The 26864-nt window shown below is 46.6% G+C and overlaps 1 protein-coding gene across 1 annotated transcript in view; it reads left to right on the forward strand.

Moving 5' to 3' along the window:
• Nucleotides 1–19835, forward strand: part of FERRY3 (FERRY endosomal RAB5 effector complex subunit 3) — a 48501-nt gene extending 28666 nt beyond the window's left edge. Inside the window, exons 11-14 of the mRNA XM_083181622.1 lie at nucleotides 586–788; nucleotides 12683–12740; nucleotides 15024–15091; nucleotides 18826–19835. Of these exons, the coding sequence (XP_083037748.1) occupies nucleotides 586–788; nucleotides 12683–12740; nucleotides 15024–15091; nucleotides 18826–18918 (422 nt within the window). The 3' untranslated portion in view covers nucleotides 18919–19835. The remainder of the gene's footprint in view (nucleotides 1–585; nucleotides 789–12682; nucleotides 12741–15023; nucleotides 15092–18825) is intronic.
• The last annotated feature ends 7029 nt before the right edge of the window (nucleotides 19836–26864 follow it).

Consider the following 26864-nt stretch of genomic DNA (forward strand, 5'->3'; position numbering starts at 1 on the left):
ACGGCTCCTGCTCCCCCATCTCTTCCGCTGAGCTGCAGCCCAGAGGTCCCGGAGCGCAGGCTTCTTCAAGTCAGGATGCCGGTGACCAATTAGAATGCAGCACCGACTGGTGAGCCAATCAGAGCTCGCATACCGGCAGCCACTCTGATTGGCTGCCAGTACGTGAGCTGTGATTGGCTCAAAAGCCGGTGCAGCATTTTAATTGTCCGCCGGTGTCCTGGGTTTAATAAGCCTGCGCTCCGGGACCAGCTTTGTTCAGCGCACTGAGCGTAGTGCAGTGGAGGCAGTCGGTGGGGGGGTGGGGGGGTTGCGGTGGGCAAAACGAGCTGCCCGGGCCCTTCCAGAGGCCGAAGTTCGGGACAGCGGTACCCACAGCACTTTGCTATTGGCGGCCCTGCTGCTTCATACATCTATCCCAATGTTTCTAGAGCAACAACAGTGGTGGCAAGTAATGAAGCTAACGTAGACCGTTCAGTTACTTTACATCACATCATGAATGATCATGGCAGAGGCTGCAAGGGACTGGCTGGCAGCATTGGGCTATATCTCGGTGACTGATCCTCTGACTAGTGCATTGTTTTCCAGGGGAGTTCTACGTGACCAGACACTCAAACCTTTCCGAAAGCCATGTGGTTTTCCACCTCTGTGTGGATGATAATGTGAGAAGTGGGAACATCACCGCCCGTCACCCGGCCATTATGGGCTTAAGAAACATCTTGAAAGTGTGCTGCACCCACGATATAACTACCATCAATATCCCCCTGTTGCTCGTCCATGAAATGTCTGAGGTAAGAGGCTAAGTTTTCATGGATTCTTGTGTGTTCCAGCACAGAGGGAGTGTAGTTTCCTCTCCTGCACTAGACGGTGCCGTATCGGGTAGTGAGTGGGGAGCGGATGGGAAAATGTACCTATTACCTGTACACAGCCTATGTGTTACATTATTATCTACGTCATATTGATCTATATTACTGTATTTGTGGCTGTGACTGTTACTTAAGAGGAATACTAAAGGCCCATACACACTGGGCAACTTTGATCTAAAAGCAGCACAGACATCTGAGCTGCTTTCAACTCAAAAACCACCCAGTGCGTGCGGGGCAGCGACGAGTGGTGATCGCTGAAGCGCGGTCCCGCATCATCACTGGCCAGGCGGCTCCATCTGCTGGTATGACCAGCAGAGGAACAGTGGAGTGGATGGCTTTCCATGGAAAGCCATCCACCCCAGGAAATGGTATGGAAAGCCATTCACGCCAGGAAAAATTGCCAAAACGGACGAATAACACCCAGTGTGTATGGATCTTAAGAGAACTGCATTGAAAGACTTACTGTAAGCTAAATGTATCTGAAGCATGAGAAACAAGCTGAAATGCCTGAACACTAGTCCACTCCTATAGAACGCACTTTGGGGGGTATACAATCCCCCCAGCCAAGTGGCTGTACAGCACAGCCACTTGGCTGTGCTGTACTGTGGCCAGGTGTCAGATTGCGGTGGAGCCCTGCAGAGGGAATCGGCAGCGCAGGGAGCCACCAGAGTTATGAGCTGGGCAGAGCAGAGTGGAAACCCGGGCGCCGGGAGCTCCGACGGTCGGCGCCCCCTTGAAACGGTAGCAGCGGCAATATGGCACGGGCACCTGTCCCTCTCCCTGAGGTAGCGCTGTGGCGGGCCGTATTTCTCAGCAGCGAGTGGCACTGTCTTGCTTCCGAGGTGTGCGGAGTGCGGCAGGAGTCTACCCCTGACACCACAGGCGGTCAGTAAGTGGTGAGTAGACGCAGGATGGGCATACAGGATGGTTACAGCGGGGAGCAGCGGGTCCATCTATAAAGCATATTAATGAATTAATGAATGTTAAATACAGTAAATTGCTGTACTGTATTTCATTTTCACACATGAACAATGATGATTTTCAAAAGCGACATCTGGTGGATGATTATAAGCATTACAATCACCTGAAACGCCATACACCACACTAGCCACATTGCGCAACTCTTCACCGCACTGTTACATGCTGCAGTGCACCTCGTTTAGCGATCCAACTGCCACAGCCTAAATTCCCTAACACCAAGTGTAAACAATCACAAAATTAAACCAGATCTTATCAATCAAGTTATACCTCTTTTGCCTAGTATAAGGAGTATTACAGTACAGGGCCATAAAACAAAGGAATTCTCATTTATAATAAGTGAATAAACCAAAAAGAAATAGCTTCTGTACCAACTGAAAAGTACAATAAAAGATAGTCCTGTGTCAGTTCATCATTTCCTGTTTTGAATGTTCTTTTGGAATAATTCTCAGAATCCGTATCTTTGACACTCTTTAACATTTGATCCTCAGCAATGTTCTCTTTGTCTCTCTTTAACAGTATTCCGGATTTCCTAATTATCACTTAGGGGGTTATTTCGGTTCACCTTTTCTGACAAATTCCTTCTTAGATGGACAAAACCATGTGCTCTGCAGGGGGGCAGATGTAAAATGTGCAGAGTGAATTAGATTTAGGTAAGTTATTTTGTTTCTGTGCAGGGAAAATACTGACTGCTTTATGTTTACACTGCAATATAGATCTCACTATGAAGTAAAACCCCACCCAAATCTAACTCTCTCTGCACAAGTTACATCTGCCCCACCTGCAGTGCACATGGTTTTGTCCATCTAAGAAGGAATTTGTCAGAAAGAGTGAACCAAAGTAACCCTCTTAATTCCAAAAGACACAAAATAAGGAATAGGGGAGATCGGGTCTGCAAATAGGGAAATACTGTTTATTAATAGGGTGGAACAGACAATCTGACTGAGTATAGGTCAATAAAAGATGTTAAACATAAAAAATATCCACCACAAATAAAAATCAAGGTGTACCAATTAAAAGGGGGTGTATATACTATACTCGCCTGTATATGTATCCACACTTCCCAGGAACAGGAATCTGTGTCAGCATAGGAATACAGTGGGCCAAATGTAATAGGGTGAGAGTTTCAGAAAGTGGAAGATTTTGGGAGAGTTTTCCCATGTTTTTTAAAGCAGCAATCCATTACATGGCAAAATCAACCTGGTTTTGCAGTGTAATTGATTGCTGCTTTAAAAAACATGAGCAAACTCTCCCAAAATCTCTCACGTTCTGAAACTCTCACCCTATTACATTTGGCCCCGTATGTCCTTTACTGGTCCTAGTCTAGGCAGTAGCCTTCTTCAAATGTCACCAGTGCGTCAAATATGAGAGGAGTATTAGTCAAGGTGTGTATACTTGGTGGTGGGTATCTAAATATATCCCTTAAGGTGTGTACACACGGGAGCAATATTGTGTGAAATCGCTGGGAATATGGTCGCTGAGCGACCATATTGCCAGTGATTTGGAGCGCAGGTGGCGATAAATCGCCAGCTGCGCGCTCCCGTGTGCACTGCCTTATGGTCGCAGGAGCATGCTCCTGCGACCAGCGGCTTTCCCCGCGATCGCTGTGCCGGGAGGTCAGCGCCGGGGAGACCAGTGTTGATCTCCCCAGCCCCGTGCGGCTGCTCCCTCCCTCCTCCGTTCAAAGTGACAGCAGCAGTGTCTGCTGCTGCTGCACTCCCCCTCCGCCCCGTAGCAGTGTCTCCTTTTCATCGCTGATGAAAAAGAGACACTGAGCTATATGATTGCTGGCAATATATTGCTAGCAATATATCCCCAGCAATCATATTTCCCTGTGTGTACACAGCATTAGGGTTTACAGTCACAAAAACGAAACAACTGTATAAACCACTATTTACAGTAAAACATCTAAACAACATATACATGGTTGAAATTCATATAAAATACCATCAACCTTCCAAAACCTTTTGGAATGCATTTAGGAGTCCTTCCAAAACCTTTTGGAATGCATTTAGGAGTTTCCGGTTTAGCGATGGAACGAACAGTTAATTTCCGGTTCTGCCATGAAACCCATAATTCTGGAAGTGGAACTTTCCTATCAACTGAACAATAAGTACTGTAGGCAGACACTGGCTGGCAGTGTCCGCCAACTTTTGTCACTCCATTAGTACTGATCATAGCAGTGGTCCCTGTCATCTGAGCTAGTTTTGCTGCCCCAGATCCCTGTCAGTGGGGGGGAGAGGATCAGTGCAGTGCTTCTCTGAGCACTGGTACAGTAACAGTTGCAGTTCTTCGAACACTGGTCGGATAGTAATTGGGGTTCTCAGGGTAGGATGGTAATTTGGGTTCTCATAAACATCAGTAGTATGGTCTTTGGGGTTCCCATTACACCCGTTATAGGGTAATTGGGTTCTCGGAACACCGGTAGACTGGCAATTAGGATTTTTAAAATACTAGTAGGGTTGCAATAGGGTTTCTCAGAACACCGGTAAGATGACAGTTGGGGTTCTCAGAACACCAGTAAGATGACAGTTGGGGTTCTCAGAACACCAGTAAGATGGCAGTTGGGGTTCTCAGAACACCAGTAGGATTGCAGTTGGGGTTCTCATAACACCAGTAGGATTTCAGTTGGGGTTCTCAGAACACCAGCAGCATACCAGTTTGGGTTTTCAGAACACTCAAACACCCACTCTCTGTTCATGAATGAAGCTTCTGAGAGTACAGTGGGTACTGTGAGACCACAGATCATACTGATTTGTATCTTTCCATCCAAATTGATGGTAAGTACTACCCACCTGTGCTACATCACTCTATAGTACTAATGATCAGCATATGCAATTTCTTTTAAATGACAGGTTGAGTATCCCTTATCCAAATATCCGTTATTTTTTGCTAAAATCACTACTGAGGACATCTGTAACAGCACTACTGAGGACATTATATGTAACTGGCACTACTGAGGACATCTGTAACAGCACTACTGAGGACATGATAGGTAACTGGCACTACTGAGGACATCTGTAACAGCACTACTGAGGACATGATATGTAACTTGCACTACTGAGGACATGATATGTAACTGGCGCTACTGAGGACATCTGTAACAGCACTACTGGGGACATGATATGTAACTGGCACTAAATATGTGCAAGGTAATGATTGCTTGGCATTTAAATTCAGTATCTGAGATAGGACACAAACGTTTTCATGTTTTGAAACCTTATTTTATGCACAAAAACAATATATTTGTGTGTATTTCATGTGTTTGATGTGTTTGTACAACATAAATGCAAGATACCTAAAGATACATCATTGAAATATAAAAATATTCTGAAATACGGAATAATCCATTATCCAAAATTCTTCGGGTCCCGAGGGATACTAAACCTGTATATCATTTTTTATTTTAATTAGTTTCTAGTGCTTTGTGGCTGAGTCTTGTATTTATACCACGCCAGCAGAGAGACCTATTATTACAGGGTGTTATAAAGTGAGTGGTATCGTTTGTAACAGCATATGGAATCATGCTATTTAATGCATCGCACCCGCGTTTCACCACGGTCACCACAATTTATATCTTCTTTTTTTTTTTTTTTTTCTGTGAGCCAAACAGGAACAACAAAGAGAATCTGAGAAAGCCAAATGTGAAACCAAAGTGTTTAGTAAAGGACATGTGTAGGTGTTCTCCATGCACGTAGCCTGCACAAGAGAAACTCTATGACCCGGACAAGGATGTCCCGATGGTTTATCGTCATTTAATAGTAGGGTCTTTTTTGGAACGTGTATATTATTCCGTGTTGCAGGTATTAGTGGCGTGACCTTTGTGAGGTTGCTGCAGTTACCACATGATGTTTTATGTATTACCCAGTGGCCCAGATGTGGAGAGAACCATGTGGTTTGCCTGTAGCAATAAAAAAATGAGTGTGAGGGCCCGAGAAAAAGTCTGCGGCACAATCATGTATATATTGTTGTTTTGCTGCTTGCGTTTTTTTTTTTCATATGGCTTGCCCACTTCCAGACAACTTTATTTTGTTGGCTTGTACGGGCCCTCAAGCAATTTCCACTACATGTTTTAGTTTTTTGATGTGGATTCATTAATTGAGATCATTTAAAATAGAAAATCTCACCTGCGTTCTGCTAAGGTGGGAATCCCCTTTGTCGGGAATATCCCTACAGCTGCATTTAGGCCAATGTATCTTCCCATACTTGGATTGCCTGGGAAACCCCAGAATTTGGAGAAGACTAGTGGACCACCCTCCGGCATCCCGTCCAGTTCTGCAGTGGTGATATGAGGGGAGAGGGGCTGTTATTCACTGCCTCCCACTGCAAAATTCCGTGAACCACTGCATTTTGCAGCTCAAATAGACAGAAGAACACAATTTATGGCATCTAACCCCGGCAGTGTCCTTACAGACCTCCCCATCTAATATCTCCCACATTGTCAGCAACTATGCCTATAGTACATATCTGAATCTGAAAATAATAATAAGCTTTTACTATATAGGGCAGGTATACTGTACAAACATGCATGCCTATCCCCGCCACCACGCCATCATTTTAATGTTAATGCGGTAGCTTTGTGTGTTAAAGGGATTACAGTGTGCTGATTGGATACTGCATGAGTTTTGCAGTTGCTTGTATGGGCAGTTCATAAACAAAATATTTTTAAAACATTCAAAGAAAAGGACCCATATCTACCATTGATAGCGATGCGTGGCCCCGCGTGTTGCTATTTCCCCAGAGATTAATATCCAGCATGCTGTTTAAATCTATTATCACCAGTGTCCCCATGGAGAACACTGGCCCTGACATCACTCAGCAGCACAGCGCTGTGCAGCACTGATCTCCCCATGTGGGGGCCCCTTTAAATCTCGGGTACTTTTTTCCTAGCACGGCGCCCATCGTGGGTCATCGCATACCTTGAGTTAAGGTATGCAATGGACGCGTCCGACACGATTTTTGGCTATTTTTTAGCCTTTTCCCCGACAATTAAAAAATCGGGTCCATCGCATGCCATTATAATGGCATGCGATGCGACCGACGCGATTTAACATTGAATGCATTGTACGCAATGTTAAATTCCTATTTAAAATCGGGTCCATTGTATGCCATTATAATGGCATACCATGTGACCAATGCGATGGGCGGCGGTACGCGTCCTCCGACCTTTTCATACCCCCACTATCCACGTCGGCTTGGAGTTGATTTTATATAGTGCAGCGAGCCCGAAGAGTGGCGAGCGCACGCGTAATGAAGTGAAGTAATGCGCGTCCCCTCACGGAGCTCGCTGCGCTCGCCACACTATATAAAATCAACTCCACGCCGACGTGGATAGTGGGGGTATGAAACGGTCGGACAACACGTACCGTCGCCCCTCGCGGGCTCGCTGCGCTTGCCACGCTTCGGGTTGGCATTCATCGTGGGGTGGCGTTAACAATGGGGGGGCATTTGACCCATCAGGGTGGGTATACAATGCAAATTGGGGTCTGGGGGCCATTTAACATTGTGCCCAATGTAAAATCGGGTCTCGGGGATCATTTTTCATTGGTTCCAATGTAAAAATCGCGTCCATCGCATGCGATTTGGTTGCATGCGATGCGATTGACGGAATTTTTTTGGACCCGATGGATACAATTAAAATCGCTAGAGCCGTGCTAGGAAACAAGTACCAAATCTCGTGACCTCTGTTTTTGATAATCATCCAATCAGCAGTGGTCAGATCTTTATCATGTCTTGTTGCAGAATGTGTTGAGTAGATAGATGGAGGTGAACATATATGAATAGTAGGACTCTTTAGAGGGAACCAGATCTCATCCTTGCCCCCCATTATAATTTTTTGTGAGGTGATTAAAAAATGATGGGCACCGTGTGCTGTGAACTCCTTCACCTCAATGTATGGTATGAGTGTGACTCCAGTGCGGCAAAAGCAATAAAACTGTTCTTTTTCAGACATAGCTTGTTATCATTATCCAAAACACAGGGCTGAAACCACTGTCAGACGCCCACTCTACTGTCGGCAGCATTGAATGGAAGCATGTGTTCCGTGTAGGCAGATAAATTATGAGACCCAGCTCCTGGAATTATGGTTCTCTTGTCCTGAAGGGGGCTTCTTCTCACGCGGCTTTTCTTTTCATTTTTTTTTTTAAAGAAATATCAGTTTGTTGAACCCTAGATGTTTATACATGCCCTCAGCTAACCTTTTTGCATTATACGTCATGAGACACCTTAATTTTACTACGTTTTTCCCTCAATTCTGCATCTTTATGGCGCGATTCAGATTTGAACATAAACCTGAGTTTAAATAAGATAGTTGGGTGTTTGCAGGTGTGCTCGACCTGTCCTGAGATATTGTTCACAGTCCTATCTTTAGATGTGAGCCTGCTGGGCCCCTTGGTCTGCACTACCAGATGTAGACTTCCTGTACCTGGTTGACTGGTTCTGAGCAGCGGGTGGTCACAATGGCGATCCAGTGCAGCATCTGCGGTTGCAGTATTTAGACCTCAGTTGCATGCAAAAGGTGTCTTATCTCTTACAGACGCCTTCTGCATCTGCAATTAATTTGTATGGTATTCCCTGCAGTTGTGCATTAACCCTTTAAATGTCAACGTTGCTGTGAAAGAAGAAAAAGGTGTTGGGAATAACCAGCGCAGTCTGAAACTTGCATGTGGTCCCGGAGAACAGGTGGTGTAATTTGCAGGTAATTGAAACTACACTTACTTTACCGTTCTCTCTCGAGTACACATACTGTAGCAGTTTCTTTGGAAATCTCGATAAAATCCACAAGGTGAGATATCAGATAAAACAAACACTTACTTTAGTATTCTAACTCAAGTGCATTAAAAGGTATCTTTCATTTTTTCAAGCAAAGATGGCAATCGGCAGCCGACACCAGAAGTAACAATAACTTACTTTATTATTCTCTCTCGAGTGCCCATAACGGTTTCTTTAAATACACATCCTGGGCCAAATGTAATAGGGTGAGAGTTTCAGAAAGTGAGAGATTTTGGGAGAGTTTTCCCTTGTTTTTTAAAGCAGCAATCAGTTACATGGCAAAATCAACCTGGTTTTGCAGTGTAATTGATTGCTGCTTTAAAAAACATGGGAAAACTCTCCCAAAATCTCTCACTTTCTGAAACTCTCACCCTATTACATTTGGCCCCCAGTGTTGAAATTTATTAAAATCCACAAACACATAAACAAACAGGAATCCTCCAACAAAGAAATAGTTTCGCCTGATGAAATGATCTGTCCTCCCTCACATGTGCTGCAGACACGGAGGGGTAAAGCCGGGCGGCTACAAAGTTTCTTGTGGACGGATATAAAATATACGGCACTGACTCCGGTCTGTCAGAGTCGGCAGCGATATCATCAACGCATTTCGGATCTGGTCCTATGTCAAGATTTATTTTTATGGAAGTACATCCGGCTCCCATAAGACGGGCGGGCGTATGCGGCTCACGTTGGAAAGAATGCTATAGCGGGAGTGTGCAAATGTTCAGTCCCCGATATGCTGTGACTTTATATTCAGAGATGTCCAGAAGGGGACACATCTTAATATTATTATTCATTGGAAGGTTCAGTACTGTACACCGACATTTGTACCCTAAAATGAAAGATTTTTAACCTACTCGGGCTACATTTGAGATCCTGAATTAATTTTATGCTGATTTCTGAATTGGAAAAATTGGAATTGGAAAAATGTCGCTACCATGGATGTTTGACTGGCGTCAATGGAGTACGCAGCTAACTGAATTCACGTCATGGTGACCTGTTAGTAGTACAAGAGACCAAGCTCAGGATCCTGGCTGTGAGAAGACTGATGTAAGTACAGGTTGAGTATCCCTTATCTAAAATGCTCAGGAACAGAAGCATTTTGGATAATGGATTATTCCATATTTCAGAATATTTTTATATTTCGGTTAGGTGTATCTTGAGGTATTTTGCATTTATGTTGTATAAGCACATGAAATACAAACAAATATATTTTTACATGACGCAAGGTTTTAAAACCATGAAACGAAATTTGTGAACAATCTCAGACATTGCATTTGAACACCAAGCAATTATTTTCTTGCACATATTTAGTTCCAGTTATATATCAGTTCCTCAGTAGTGCCAGATACATATCATTTCACCAGTAGTGCCAGTTACAGATGTCCATAGTAGTGCCAGTTACAGATTGAGTGCCTTTTATCTTTGCAGGGGCTGGCAGTCGGATCGCCAACTGACCCCCCACCCCCATCCTACAATTGGTGTTGTAGTTTACTGCATAACTAGGTGATTCATCGCACCCTACGGGCGCTCTTCACACCGTCGTAAGGGGCTGCGCCCCCTTAATTTGTGAACATTTGTATATGAGAAAGATGGTTAGAATTGTATGAAAGATGGCCTGTATTGCAACTTGAGTTATAGGTGAAATGTGTTAAATAGAGAGCATATGATTTGGAAGGGGGTGTGTATTGTTTTGTTTAATTAAAAAGCGGTTACAGAGTAAGATGTACATTGATAGTGTGGAGGGTACAGTGACCTTTGTGGGTGTGGGGGGGCTGTGTGTGCATGTTGTTTAGGTGTGTGTGTGTGCAATAGTATAGTAGGGTGTTTTTGAGTCAGTAGCTCCCCACTGGCAGAGGTCACGACACCGGAAAACAGGAGGCTGGGTAGTGATATGGGTGTGTGGGCATAAGGGGGACTAAAGAGGAGGGTGGGAGATACTGTGCAGCTTCTGCCAGTGGGTGAGGGTCCAGCGTGGCAGTACAGGATGGTGGTCCTGAGTCAGTGTCTCCTCCTACTGGGTGGGAGTCACGGTTCAGGAGAGCAGGAAGCTGGGTAGTGATAGGGGTGTATGAGTATACGGGGGACTAAAGAGGGTCTTAGGGGTGCCGTGAATTGCGGGAGGGGCGTGGGGGGTGCCGTGAATCAAGGGAGGGAGGGGGCGCAGGTGTCTGCGAATCGCGGGAGAGGGCGGGGGTCAGCAAAACGTGGGAGGGGGGTGCGCGGGGGGGTGACGTGAATCGTGGGAGGGGGGCATGAATCACGGGAGGGGGGGGGTGCGCGGGGGGTCCGCGAATTGCGGGAGGGGGGGCACGGGGTGCGATGAATCACCTAGTTGGTTATATATTCTTGTAGAAGGATGGTAGGATGATGCTGTCATTCAGAATGCATGTACATAAACAGTAATAGTAGCAGTAAAAGATCTGACTTGAAACACCTACAGTAAAACAGAACAGGTGTTATATATTATACAAAGAATTGGTTGATGATGTCTAGGTTGACGTGCACATAGTTGTCACTGGAAAAAAATTGCCACAAGAAAAAATCAACACATGTAAATGTTAACATAAGTGTGGCACTTCAGTGGTGTCCATGTCGACACATGAGAATGAATATGAAAACATTCAAAAAAAGAACAATAAATCTTCAAAAACTCATGTCAACCTTTTTCATTGTCGACCATAGCCGTGTCAGTGTTTTGCATGTGCCATTTAATCCTGGGGTTGCCATGAATCGCGGGGGTGGGGGGAGGAGGTGTCCGCGAATCACGGGAGGAGGGGTCGTGGGTGGATGCCGTGAATTGCGGGAGGGGGGGTCGCGGGGGGGTGTGGGTGCTGCGAATCGTGGGGGGGCGGGGGGGTTGCAGTGAATCGTGGGAGGGTGGGGGTGGGGGGTTGCTGCAATGACAGGAGGGGGGGGCAGGGGGGGGATCGCGGGGGTGGGGGTACCGCGAACCGCGGGAGGGGGGCCCGAGGGGTTGGCGCGAATAGTGGGAGGGGGGGTCGCGGGGTGCCGCGAATCGCAGGAGGGGGGGTGTCACGGGGTGGGGCCGCGAATCGCAGAAGTTGCGGGGGGTGCCACGAGTCGCGGGGGGGTGCCGCGAATAGCCACAAGAAAAAATCATGTAAATGTTGACATAAGTGTGGCACTTCATTGGTGACCATGTCGACACATGAGAATGAATATGAAAATATTCTTAAAATGAAAAATAAATCTTCAAAAACTCATGTCAACCTTTTTCATCGTCGACCATAGCCGTGTCAGTGTTTTGAATGTGCCATTTGATACTGGGGTTGCTGTGAATCGCGGCGGCTGGGGGGGGAAGGTGGTAGGGGGGGTCGCGGGGGGGTGTGCCATGAATTGTGGGAGGGGGGTCGCGGGGGTGGGTGCTGCGAATTGCGGGAGGGGGGGGCGCGGGGGTTGCAGCGAATCATGGGAGGGGGGGTCGCGGGCCGGGGGGTTTGCCCCGAATCGGCGGAGGGGGGGTCGTGGGGGCTGGGGTTGCCGCAAATCGTGGGGGGGTGCGGTAAATTGCGGTAGGGGGGCGGGGGAGCGCGCAAATTGCGGGAGGGGCCCCGCGAATCGCGGGAGGGGGGGTCGCGGGGGTGCCGGGGAGGTTTTTGCCGCGAATCGCGGGAGGGGGGGTGCCGCGAATCGCGGGAGTGGGGTCGCGGGGGGGGTGCCGCGAATCGCGGGAGGGGGGCGGCGGGGGGCGCTCACCTGGTGTGTCTGGTGAGTAGCTCTGTCTTTGCTGGGTAACATGGGGAGGCAGAGGGTGTCACAGTCTGGCACTGTGGGCTCACTGGGCTGGTTCTCTGTCATGTGAGTCAGTCATGTGAGTCAGAGGCTCCACCCAGCGTTAGAGAGTCAGATACACTTTGAGTGACAGATGTAGCCAAATATATAAGAGATGTTTAAACTGGTAACGTGGTAGAGTCCTTACATTAAAAAACGAATCACCTGCACAAGCACACGTAGTCTCACGGGTATGCTATATAAAACTCCAACACACCCTCAGCACCTAGTAATAATAATAAGCCCTTCCTGACTGTACTTGTTTGTCTATTTAGGAAATGACTATACCGTGGTGCCTGAAGAGAGCGGAGCTGGTCTTTAAATGTGTAAAAGGTAGGAGAACTTTTGAACTTTAATGGTGCGAGAGTTTAGAAAGCAGCATCTCCCTCCTAACACGTCCCCAGGTTCCATTGTTCCAGCTCACAATCAGCGCCTGGATTTTTGTGTCCTCACAATAAATGCAGAAAAAAATAAATTGAAAGCATTATCTTGATCTGTTTGAGGAATCTACCTGGCAACCGAATTCCTGCAGCAACATCAGCCCCTGAAGTTTTCCTGCAGATGTCCGTGTGTAGCTTGGAGTGTACAGCTACAGGTCACATGAGGTTGTCCCTATCAGATATTATAGGGGATATGCCGTGATCCTGGCCCATTTGCGGTTTGATTGAGCGCAGAACGGCAGGCAGGATGCAATGTCCCTCTGCCACTCGGCGCAAAAAACGGCCGTGGATTGGCGATCTGCGGCCGGGATCACCACACTCCGTTTCCGTTATCGGCAAAACGGCAGCTTCTAAAGTCAGGCCCGTTCTGCCGCGATCCCACATCAATGCTGTTGCTAAAGACAGCATTGAATAGGGAGCCGCCGCTATTTCCCATGTCAGAAATAGCGGCGGCACATTGCATACCTCCAGTTGGTGAGCAATGAAGGGGGCAATGTGTGCGAGTCACTCGATTGTGAACGCATATAGCAATTTTTCACAGTGCAAATGCACGCAGGATTCAGAGTTCTATGCATCTCAGTCATTTCTCTGCAGCCCCCAAGTTAGTGTTTCTGGTGGGTAACAACTGGACAGCAACAGTGCAAGTGGACACGAGAACAGTTGTGGGTGTGTCGTGGGCAAGGAGTTATTTACTCTGTGGTGTCATGTATAAGCATATGTCCGACTCTGAGGGGTGTCCTGCACCTTGCATGGGGTAGGTATAAGTGCTCATGTATGGGCATGGCATTGATGTAAGCTATAGAACTTTTCTATATTCACATTAACATTCTCTTTATTGCATTTTATTCACATTCCATTCACAGTGGTCATTCAGAGATAGGTCCACATCACACACAATCCAGAATTAGGTCTAGTCTGTTCGCTACGTTGCGAACAATGTTTCCTACCTACGCATGAGCATATTCGTTATCGGGCGGATCGCAGCGCATGCGTTTGGCGTATGATGCGATCCGCGGGTAGTACAATAAGTATGTGCTGCACATACTTATTGTACTGTTCGATGCCCCTGGGAGCTTACATCGCATCATGTCGCATTGCACGCTGCTAATGCAGCGTGTATGGGGACCTTAACTCACATGTGCAGGTCTTCACTGCAGTTCCCTTTGGAGGCTTGCATAGTCTCTGTGGCACTTGCAGCTGGGGGTGCAGGAGGCGGATAGTGGGGGGTGTTCAACCGAACGCCGGGTGACGCTACAAGGCTCGCTGCTTTGCGAGCCAACCAGAATGAGGACCAGTATGCATTACTTGAGTAATAGGGCCTCAAGCGGCTGTTCGACATTTATGCAAATATCTCCGCCACCAGGATTAGTTTACCCCCACACTGATCTGCTGTCATCACTACGGCCGTGTACCCCCACACTAATCTGTGCACACTAAGGCAGCCCTGTGCCCACACAATAATCCGTGTTCACCACTGCACCCTTGTGTTCCCACAGTAATTAGTACTCACCACTACAGCCCTGGGTCTGGTACAGGGGTCCGACAGTGGGGATCCCGACTGGCCGGACCCAGACAGCATGGTGAGCACAACTAAGCCCCTTGTGGGCACGGTGGGTTGCTACGCGAGCCACCTATTCTATTCTCCCTCTATTGGGGGTCGTGGACCCCCACGAGGGAAAATAGCAGGTGGCCGTCGGGAACCCGGCTGTCGTTTTTTTGACAGTCGTGATCCCGATGTCGGGTAAAATGCCTGTCGGGATAGCGTCCGGCACCCACAGCCCTGTGCTCCCAACACTCATTAGTACTCACCACTGCTGTAAATGCCAATAACTGTCAAAATGCTAGTTGATCAAAGAATGAATAATTATGTTATATTCTTGTAAGATTTCCTTAACTACGGGGCAGCATGGACGGTGTAATGGTTAGCATTACTGCCTCACAGCGCTGAGGTCATGGGTTCTATTCCCACCATGGCCCTAACTGTGTGGAGTTTGTATATTCTCCCCGTACTTGCGTGGGTTTCCTCTGGGTACTCCGGTTTCCTCCCACAATCCAAATATATACTGGTAGGTTAATTGGCTCCCAACAAAAGTTGGGTCCTCGTATCCAGTACCTTTTTAATCCATTCCAGACTGACAGACTGATACTCTTCATAAAAAAAATCTTTTTCTTCTAGGTTTTATGATGGAAATGGTGTCCTGGGATGGAGGGGTGTCCAGGACCGTGCAATTCCTCGTACCACGGGTAAATATAACTCTGTCTGGTATAGTGTAACAGCAATGTGTAAAGACTCCATACAGTAATATTCTCATGCCCTTCATTCGGCAATGTACAAAATACACCTGCATCACTTGTCATGTACGTGGCTGGGGACAGATGCCGTGATAAGTAAGTAGTGACTTACACAGAAAGCGCATCCAGTGTACAGTGTGGGGCAGCCAGTATTCCCCTTACCAATACAGGGAGATAATGACCATTACTGAGGCACATGCCTGGTGATTGGATGCCACATGGCCTTATGACCTATGGCCTGGTCTCCTCTCCTCTATTCCCAGTAGGTACATGCCGTAGGGCCATTGGCTCATTCCACTTTGCGGCTTCTCAGCCTCACCCCCCATGTGTCTCTCAGTCCCCTCCCCCATGTCTCTCCAGCCTCCTCCTCCTCTGTTTCTCCTGGACAGAGATGGCCGAAAAGGGGGCAGGCCCCAAGCAGACATCATCACGCCTATGCTTGCAAGGTTACACCCACAAAACACTGGGCATACCCCTGTTTCCGCAACATGCCCGCCCCTTCCCGCCCACCATTGAGCGAACTGCCCGGCGAGTGTGAAACCTGCTCCTGGCCATCAGACAGAGGAGAGAATTTGACCTGCAGTGAGCGGGTTTGAATCGCCCCCCTATGTCCCAAACCATGATATACTGGGCCATGATGCCAGTGTAGGCTATTCCGTTGCAGGCACGTGTAAGGCGGGATGGCAGGTAGGAAAGCGGCTGTCTGACCTCTTGTTATCCAGAGCACTGTGTCACGTCCCACTAGCCGTCTCTGGATTGTGGTGAACTTTTAATACAATAAGTATTTGTTCAATTTCATGAAAATAATTTCCCTCTGCAATTATCAGGCGTACGGCTGGGGGCAGCTAGTTTTATCTGTTCCCAAAGCACTCGTTAACCTAGCAGGCGACGCTGTGACTAAGGTGAAAAGGAAGCCTCTCTCGCTCAGAATGTGCCTTTATTTCTTTGTCTGGTGAGACATCTATATTAACAGGAAGCGTCCCTCTGAGCAGTCTGACACAATGACACGTATTCTCACATTGCCGACCGACGGTCTCCACATACATGTTTGCGCTGGTCTGGCACTGAGTGTTAGTAAACTTTAACCCTTCGCTCATATCCTGATCTGATTGGCCATCCAGCTTACTTACCCCCCAGATTATTTATTAGACCTGGGTTCTGGTACTAGGTTCAAAGCAATGTACATTTATAAGGTATAACTGCATCACTCGCATGATATCTGATGTTATATTTGGTGTTGCCCAAAATATAGAACCTCCATTTTGCTTTTTTTTCTTATTGGCTGCAATGGGCAACCACCCTTTTTTTATATGGTTACTTGTAGAACAGTTTTCCTAAATCCCATTATTCCATATAACTGGGGGTAGGCAACCTGCCTCTGGCACTCCAGTTGCCATGAATCTGCGCATCCCAGCATGCTTCCACAGTTTTTCACGCTCCAATAGAAAAACTGTAGCAGTGCATGCTGGGATGTGTAGTTTAACAGCAGCCGGAAAGCCGCAGACATGTTGCCTACCACTGCCCTGGGGAATAGTTCACAAACCCTTACAGTTCTAAAACAGGCACTTTGCTATTGTTATGACTCTTGAAGGCACCACCAAACCGGAACCCTATACTCTGTTGCCTCTTCCCGTGGCAGACACGTGCAGTACTAGGCTTCACCTTTAACAGCCATTTTCGAAGGAGCTGGTTATGCCAGATCCAACCCCGATGCCGCCAGGTCTTACATGAAACAACCTGTCCACTGAGGCGGAGAGAGAGAGAGAGCAAGAGGATAACTAACTGAGACAGAGAATAGAATGGGATACCCCCAGAGTCTACGGGCTTCCGAGAAGAATCTGGGAGCAGGCTCCACAAGACCATGGGGAAGCAACAATGATAAAATGTGACACACTAAATAGAAAATACCAGGTGTAATAATACACAAGATGGGAATGTAGCAAAAGATATCACTAGAGCAGTGATGCAACAATGCACAAGATGACACCGAAAAGATAATAAATGTATGCAACCCCTGACTTATCTGGGTGATGGTAATCCACAGGAAGTTCAGAGGTTAGGCAGACTGACAGGCTGTAGCTGGAACCTGGAACTAGCTTGACTGCACGGCAGCATGAGACAGGCACAATGCACACTATGGACTGTGGAGCCTGGGAACCGGGAACACTCTAACCACACCAAAGGCAAAGGAGAACTATAACACAGACGGCATATGACGTCAGCTACTGGCCCGCTGTGTGCTGCAGGGCCGCTCTGCGGAAGTACGGGATGTTGCCCAGCAACGCCCCAACGCTAACCCACCGTCCCGGTGAGTGAAGGAGAGGTCACTGAAGGAGTTAACAGCTATGTGGCCTCAGCCTGAGTCCGGATTGCTGTACATCTCAGTAATGTTTCACCAAAATATCTGTTATGTGCATTGCATACATATTAGATACTAATGACCCGTCCCAGCATCACACAGGAGCTATTTTGAGTTTGCAAGTACTACAATCTATATTCGCTTTCCAACACTACATAATACAGAGGTAATACAATATATACATTCTAATTAAAGAGTTCCATAAAAAGATGCATCTTGATAGACACAGTTGCTATAGGCAAGATCCATGCTTATTCCCTCACACCCGTCAGCCATGCTTGCACATTCGATCACCCCCACACTCGGCTGGACGTTTTTTCATTTACTTCTCTAATATCGTCACTGCTCTGCTCCCTTTTGTTACGTCCGCAGCCACCAGTGAGGGGGCAAAGGCACAGTATGGATGGTGGTTGAGACAGAGTTATAGATAGGGAGAAGGGTCAGAGGAACACATGGAGAAATGGGGGCAGGAGCATATGGAGAAAGAGGATCAGAATTACAGGTGGGGGGGAATCAGAGGCATAGTTGGTGAGGCACTGCTGAGAGGCATCTGTGGGGATGTAGGGCAGAGGTACATATGGGAAGGGGATATGATAGGTGCACATAGGATGTGGGGGGGAGCTAGTTACGGCAGGGTGCAGAGGTACATTTGGGGAGGCAGATGCAGTCATGGGTAAGGCTTGCCTATAATATTGGTGACACATAGAAACAGGTGGAGGGGGAACAATAAGAATAGATGGGGGCTGGAACATATGTGAAGGATGAGCTGCGATTGGCTGAAGCCTTCTATGAGCACACAGCTACTGCAATACCACTATTGGCCATTATGTGATTGTAGAGCTCTACTATTCTCTTATACCGTTTTCAGATCGCATAATGCAGGGTCGCACCGGGAAACTGCTCAGTTCCAAAGCGACCCTGCATTTTGCTCTCTCTGGTCCCTTCAGCTGACGCTGCCCCAAGCACTGCCTCCTCCCTCAGTGTGAACGGATACCAGGTCGCTGGACACCATTAACCTGTTCACACTAAGAACCCTGCTTTTTTTTATCGGGTTGCTACCGGTTTGCTGGACCCGGTAAGACCTTTTAAGTCGCACCTATTACAGGGTTGAACCAGCATGAACCCGGTAATTAGGTGCAATCTGAACTGGGTATTACTGAAATTGTCACTCCCTGGGCCACCAACAATCAATGTCAGCAATATATACTGCATAGAAGATGTGGGCGGCACTCACAGCATTTCAGTGAGTGCCGCCCACATCTTCTGTACTGTGCCCTAAAATATATAAACATTTGTCTCTGATTTGATTTTACTTTTATTTTTGCAGAATATCTCAGAAGAAATGTTCTATCAGCTGAGCAATATGCTGCCTCAGATCTTCAGAGTTTCTTCAACGCTCACCTTAACCTCAAAACGCTAAGATTACTGAGAAAATGTTCTATATTGATGTTTGTTTTTCCTAATGTCATTGCACCTGCCCCTACACAGGCTAGTGGCAGCCATTTTGTCTGCAGTACCAACAGTCACAAGAATGCAAAGAAAGATACCAGGAGTAGAGGTCACTTTTTCCCTGGGCACATCCAAGTGACGCTTTTATAATAAATTAATGTGAAGAAGTCCTCATCGGACTACACAGAATGGGAGATGTGGACAGCCTGCTACAGTCGGCTCACACAGAATCCAATCAATCTGCAATAGAGAAGATCACCTCTATTCCTTCCTTTGTACCTTTCTCAGTGAAAATACATCTGTGGGTCAACCACTATGGCTGCCAGGCAGTGCTTGCTGAACCGTGTGGTTCCACTGCACCTGTGAAGTAATATACTGTGAAGTAATGTACTGTATGTATGGTATGACTTTGTGGCTCACTAAGGCGGTGGGGCTCCTACCATTAAACTTGAAGGGGCTTTCTGATCTTGAAGATATGGACATCTCAGTCCCTCCCAGGAGGACAGACAGTTACACTTCTGAAGCCATTCGAAGAACAATAAGACTTTTGGAATAGAAGGGAGTAAGCAGTCTGGATTTATAACCACGTTTCAGACTTGCAACCCCAAATTGGTCCTTCTGGGACTACCAGTGCAGCAGGCTCCCTGGGCTGGCCACTTGTTACGGAGAGTGCTGACACCCTGTATCCCCCCTGGGTATCTTCTGCCACTGTTTATAAGTAACCTATAGTGCGTACATTCCATATACAGGAAATATATGTATATACTCTTCATTTTGTTTATACTCTGTATTTGTCAATCAAAAAAAAGAATGTATACTTCTGATTCATTATTCCTTCTCGTACTAAAAGTCCGTTAAGAACAAAATGCAACAACCTGTAGCAACCAATCCGCAATGGGTGTTCATAGCTGTATTGCAAGTTGGATAATGAAACCAAATGTATGATTTGATTGCTTTGAGTTTACCGCACATAAAAGGAAATGTGAAAATGACTCTACATGAAAATTCTACCCATGATTCACATCTCCTTCCTCACTCACTCCTTCATTTGGAGATACACAGCTTTTCACACAGATTAAGGGGCGCATTTATCATTATATTGCGATGCCGGCGTGATGACATCGCCGGGCATCGCATTGCGGTATCATCTGATACCGCCTGGATGTATCAATTTGTGGGCGCAGGGACAGGGCTCCGAAAGGAGCCCGTCCCTGTGAAGCCCTGACCCGGAAGCCGGGGGGTCTGCGCATGCGCGGTTATGCGCTGACCCCCGCCGACCTCTCTGACCGCACTGCCCTGCTCGGCAGTGCGATGTGTAGCCATAGGCTACAATGGGCTTTCGCCATATCAGAATGGCGATTAGCCCAGGGGTGCGATGCCGGGCTGCCCAATGTTGATACATCGGGCAGCTTCGCATCCCCCATAGAAACCTGTGGGGGATGCGGCCGGCTGCGCTGCAGGGGGGGATTGCAGCAGGGATCGGAGATTCCTGCTGCGGTCCCACTTAATACATCTCAGTGCTACTTAATATTTGCGGTTAACCCCCGAAAACGGATGTTTTCGGGAATTTAACCGCAAATATTACTTGATAAATGGGCCCCTTAGCTGCTTTGAAATAGTTTTTTAAGGCTAATTTGCAGTTTTCTGCATATCTCTTCAATATTTGAACACTGCATACAAAAGGAGCTATTAGCCGCATTGGTCAATGCTTGCCGTCAGGGGCGGCGAGCAGCTGACCCGTGAATAGGGTGAACAGGAGGCATGGTGGGGGCTAGAAAAAAATGGAGAATGTACAGTGACCAAAAAAACTGAGAACTCTGTGCACTGCAATAGGGGTACTCCCACTTAAGCAGGATCATTTACTATTTGATGAGTTGAGACCACCCTGCTTCGCCGCTCCTCTCCACAGTGGTAAGCTTGTCCTGGTTGGTGTACTCAGTGGTTGTCCAGCACATAAGTTTTTTTGTTTTGTATTTTTTTTTCCCCTTTCCGCTCACATCACAATCATAATTTTGTTCTTTATTTTAGAATATGTACTTAAGGAAGTGAAATTGATATTTCCATAAATTTGCTTGCAGTCTCTCAATCTTGGTTCTGTGACATGTGGGTAAATAAGAATTGTGGGATGCTAAAATGGTCCCGTAAACCAGAAGCATTTATATCCGACTGTGATATATGACTTTAGTGACCAGCGGCTGAATCCACTCCCATGCAGAATATTTATAGATAGGATGTATGAGGCTATACGGTGCTTTGTTACAGAGAGGAAATGATTTCATGATAACTTGCAGAGGAGTTGTTGATCACACATCTCTTCTACATAATTACAACATAGATTTCAACCTTGGGATTTCATTTCCGCTTTCAAGTTAATCAGAATATCAAATCACTATTTTATGGGGGTTTTTTTTATATTTTTTTAAAAAATCACTCAAGACAGAAAATTATCTTGTTTAGTTTACATTTTGAATTAAAAATAATTAACTGACTTCGGGCTCCAGCAGTGATGGCAGCAACCTGGCGCTTCTCCTCTGTGGTCGCAGCTTCTCCCCCCAGTCACTATCGTCCTGTAATGGGCTTCCACAGCCAGACCACTGCTGCTAGCAGGGGGAACCTCTTTGGTGTGTATGGAGAGGTTTCTCACCCACTTCATGCCTAGTAACAAACGTCATTACCGGCAAGAAGGTACAGACTTCCTATCCAAGATTGTGATGGGGTCCTAGCCTTCTTACACCCCTGCTACTTCTATTGCTTCTCCCCCACATGCTGAAGCTGCCTACATCCTGCCTGACCATACCTCACCTCTCCTGGCTTCTTATGAGGACATAGACATATTCAGACATGATCGCACGATTGCAGATTGGCAGGCTGGGTGATAATCGATAGACTGCACATTTGGGAGGCCATCCTACGATAAAATCCTGGTACTTGTTTGATCGCTGGCCGTAAGGAAGTTGATAGACAGACAGCCTACATTTGGGGGTAGTAGAGGGCCGTTTTCTAGGAGTGTCAGGGAAAACAGGTTTTTGATGGTAAAGTCCTGTGAAGTCCGTTCTGGCCCACGATCAGCCTGATTCTATTGCACCCGCCAAGTAAGTCCTGGGTTACGCACAGACTGCACACAGTGTGAAAATCATTCATGGCGAGCAGCTTCTGTATGGATTTGCAGCTAATCACAGGGATGTGCAATTTTCGCAGGCTTATGGCAGCCTTGCTCAGGGTGGGTTGCGCGGCGTATTCCCAATCACAGAGCAAATTAGTAGATATGCGGTCAGGTCTGAATAACCCCCATTGTGCGGGCCATTAAGTCCACCATGGTCCCCCTCATGCAGGAACAGGCAGACTCTTTTAATCAAGCTCTGCAGGAAACTATTGTCAACATTATGCAGCTCACTCAGAGTGCAGTCCATAGAGGTTCAGGTAGGTGAGAATTTCCAAGATGTTTTCACCCTTAAGTATGAGGATTTGCATAAACAAAAATTGCAAGTTTTAAATAAAATCGATGATTTTGAGAACCGATCATGCAGAAATAACCTCCGTATTGTGGGGCTGACTGATACCCTTAAAGGGAAAGCACTAAATTTTTAACCTCTACTTTGCTGGATCTGTTGGATGTATGGGACTCTTACTACGATTTAATCATTGAATGTGCACAACGTATTGGTCCTTCACATAATTCCCCAGAAGTTTGCACTCGTCACCATTTTTTTTTTTTTTTTGTAAATTTCCTTTGTTCCCTGGGTTTTTCTCTCCTCCCCTTCACCTCCTCTTACAAGGATTTATATTCCAAATTATATACTGAACTGTTCCTGCTTGGAATATAGTTTTTTTTTTTTTAACTTTAGTTTTTATTTACTTTTACAAAAATTCACATAAACAACATTTAAAATACAATACATTACATACAATACAATAAACACCTACAACCCCGTGGCCGGTCACGCCCCCAGCTAAACATAAAAGATCCTCACCTATATGCTAAAAGAACTAAGGCTGCGGGTAACACCACATCATATTTTCTCCTCTGCTCCCAAGTTATCATCATGCGCATAAGCATAAAAAAAAAATATAACATATAATTATTCCTAGCCCCACCATCTAACCTATTGCTCAATATATCTATTAAATATTTTCCTGTGAACTACAATCTTAATTTGACTATGATCATTAAAGTGTCGTGAACTTGTTGCGGGTACCACCACTACCCAATTCTTGTCGTGAATAAAGTGCATACGTGATCAGAGGCTACACATGTTAGCCATCGCTCATACGAAGAAATAGAGATATAAAAACTAAAAAAAAAAATAAGTAAACAACTAAAGTGAAACACAGTGTATTTATACTGAAATATAGAATTTAGAAGTCGTCCACCGACCCCATATCCTATAGAATTTAGCAAAACACCCTCGTGTGGCATATACGTATTTTTCATGAGAACAGGTAGTATTAACCAAATTAATCCACTCCACCACCGAGGGCCCTTCCTTGGCCATCCACTTCCTTGCAATAATTACTTTAGCACACGATGTTAAGATCCTAATCAATTGGGTCCATTGCCCGCTTAGTCGGGTATCCACCACCCCCATTACCAGACATATCGGACTAAAAAGGGAACTGGAAACATCCAGCTCCAACATAACATCACAAATAGCCAACCAGAACGCCTGGACATCTGCACACTCCCACATTAAATGCCAGTGTGTACCAGGCTCAGCTCCGCATCTCGGGCACCCGGCATTGGCGGAGTTCCCCATATGCCTCAGGCGCTCTGGGGTAAAATAGATTCGATGGAGGACATTGAATTGGACCTGCTGGACCGAGAGGGCCATTGAAGATTTGCTTGGAGCTGATATAACCTCCCTCCAGTCTATTAACAAGATCTGGGGGATAACCCTGGCCCACTGGGTTCTCAGCTTGTCCAATCCACTTTCTTGTTTAAAGGAGTGAAGATATTTATAAAGTTTTGAGAGGTGCTTCCTGGGGCCCAATTTCCTAACAAATACCTTGCAGGGTGCTTCGCTTATATTCAAAGATCCATTCCTTAGCATGCATACTAGAGCGCTCCTAACCTGCATGTAGTTAAAGCGGAATTTACTGTGGAGGTCATGCCCCCTTTGTAAATCCTCAAAGGATCGGACGTTCCCCCCCTGTACCCATGATCCTACTGCCAACATACCTCGATCCTCCCACACACCCCCAATTTGATCTTTCATTTTTTTTACCTCTGTCAGGGAAAGAATCGAGGTTTGAGGGTCTGTATCCACAAAGTTAGTCCACCTCTGTACCTGTCGCCATATGCGTATGGCTTGATCCATCAAGGGAGGTGCATTACCCCTTACTTTCTCCGCCAGAAGCATTTGCAGCGGGGACAACCCACCTTGCCCACCCGCCGCCAAGATTCCAAATTCCTCTATACCCTCCCCTCCCTGCAACCATGGACAAAGGTGGCACAGCTGGGACGAGTAGTAATAAAGTCTAAAATCCGGGAGGGCAAGACCGCCTTCACTTCTATCACGATTTAATATAGATAATCTAATCCTTGGGCTTTTGTTTTTCCAAATAAACGACGAGAGCACACTGTTCAGCTCGTGGAAGAATTTTATACTTATATAGCTTGGGGAATGGAGAAGCAGGTACAGCAGTTTAGGTTGAATACACATCTTCATCAGGTTAACCCTCCCAAGTTGCGACAGAGGTAGTCCCACCCATCTGCGACACTTAGCTTTAATTTCCCTTACTAAAGGCCTCAGATTATCCGCAATGTAATCCCGTGGGTTATCAGATATCATAACACCCAGATATTTAAATCTATTGGAGGACTTCATCAGGCAGGCAGGCTGGATGCCGGGAGTCGTGGGGCCCAAATACATAACATGGGACTTGTCCCAGTTCATTTTAATGCCCGAAATACCCCCAAATTCCTCCAGGAGGTTAACAATTACCGGCAAGTCAGCATCCGGATTATCCGAACCAACAAGGAGATCGTCGGCATACAGAGATACCAGTTTGCTCCCACCTTTATTATTGCAACCCAGCTCTTTCCTGAGTATGTGAGCCAGGGGCTCCACTGCCACCGCGAACAACAGCGGGGACAGCGGACACCCCTGCCTAGTGCCCCTAGCCAGTGAGAACGAGGGGGAAGTAAACCCATTAATTGAGATTCGGGCTAATGGCTGCCGGTATAGCAGTTTAATCCAACCAATAAACCCCTCCCCAATGCCGTAAGCTCTTAAAACAGGCCATAGGTACTCCCATTCAATCACATCGAACGCTCTACTAGCATCAAATGACGCCACTGCCGCTGATTTTTTGCCCGATTTAATAATTTGAATATAGGATAGAACCCTCCTGAGGTTAACCGCGGTCGATTTTCCGGGTCGAAACCCAGTTTGGTCTGGGTGTACAATTTCATCCAACACCCTCCCCAGGCGATTGGCTAATATTTTAGCAAAGATTTTTGCGTCCGTGGACATAATAGATATCGGTCGGTAGGATTCGATCCGGGAGGGATCCTTCCCGGCCTTTGGAATCATAGTTATATACGCTTCTTCCATAGAGGGCGGAAGCCTACCTTGAGCCTGAACGTCACCCAGCAGCTGCCACAGTGGTGTTGCTAGCACATTAGAATATTTTATATAGAATTCCCCTGGTAACCCGTCTAAACCCGGGGCCTTGTTACGGGGGAGAGCCTGGATTACCGACGTTACCTCCTCTAACGTAATAGGAGAGTCCAATAGGTCCTTGGAGGCCCCTACCAGTTTCGGGAGTTCCAATGACCCCAGGTAGTCAGCAACAGTTTCACTACTGTTCAAGGACTGGGACGCGTACAGTTTTTTATAGTATGACACAAAGCTAGATACAATAGTGGGAGTATCCGTCACAATATTACCATTGTCCTCCTTAATCTCAGAGATGAGATTAGAGGAACGTTCGTTCTTGGCCATCAACGCTAGCCATTTCCCACCCCGATCCGACTCTACATAGCGCCTATGATCCCCGATTTTAACTCTCTGACATGCGGCGTCTTGGACGTAATCACGCCATTCATTAAGAGCCGCCTGCCATACCGTCCGATCCGCCTCCCGCCCACTAGACACGTAGTTATTTTCAAGTTCCCCTGCCCTGCCCTCCAATCTTTCCGACTCCCCACGATATTTCTTTTTTGCATAGGCAATCTTCTTAATAAACACCCCCCTCACATAGGCTTTGAAGGAGTCCCATACGATTGAACCACATGCCGTACCCGAATTCAGCTGAAAAAACTCTCCCATTAACTGCTCCACTTCCTCCACCTCACCCATTTGTGTAAGCCAGAAAGGCTGCAGTTTCCAACTCCTGTATCCAGCCTGCTTAGCCAACTCCAGGTCCAACGTGATCGGGGAATGGTCCGAAATACCACGTGACCTGTATTCGACCGTCTGAACTTTATTCAAAAGATCTTTGGACACAAGCACTAAATCCAACCGCGAAAATACCCCATATGAGTCGGAGTAGCATGAGAATTGTTTACGATCGGGATATTTTAGCCTCCACGGATCCCACCATCCCACCTCCTGGATGAAATCCCTAAACTTGCTGCCCTCATGCATCGGCTGCACCCCAGGCCTCCATCTATCTAATCTAGAGTCTAGGACTTTATTAAAGTCGCCAAGGCATACAACCGAGGCACGAGGGAAGCAAGCCGAAAATTCCACTGCTTTCTTAATGACGTCATAGGAAAAAGGGGGAGGAATGTAGACCGCCAATATACACAGCTGAATTTGATCGATACGGCCCTCCATAAAGATATACCGCCCCCCGGGATCAATTTGATGGCTACCGAGAGAAAATGCTAAGGACTTCTTAATTAGTATGGCAACCCCCCTAGACATATTGGTAAATGGGGCATGAATGACTGAACCAATCCAGGGCCGTTTC

This window comes from Crinia signifera, chromosome 4, assembly GCF_055691185.1.
Source record: "Crinia signifera chromosome 4, ASM5569118v1, whole genome shotgun sequence".
NCBI classification, from domain to species: Eukaryota; Metazoa; Chordata; class Amphibia; order Anura; family Myobatrachidae; genus Crinia; species Crinia signifera.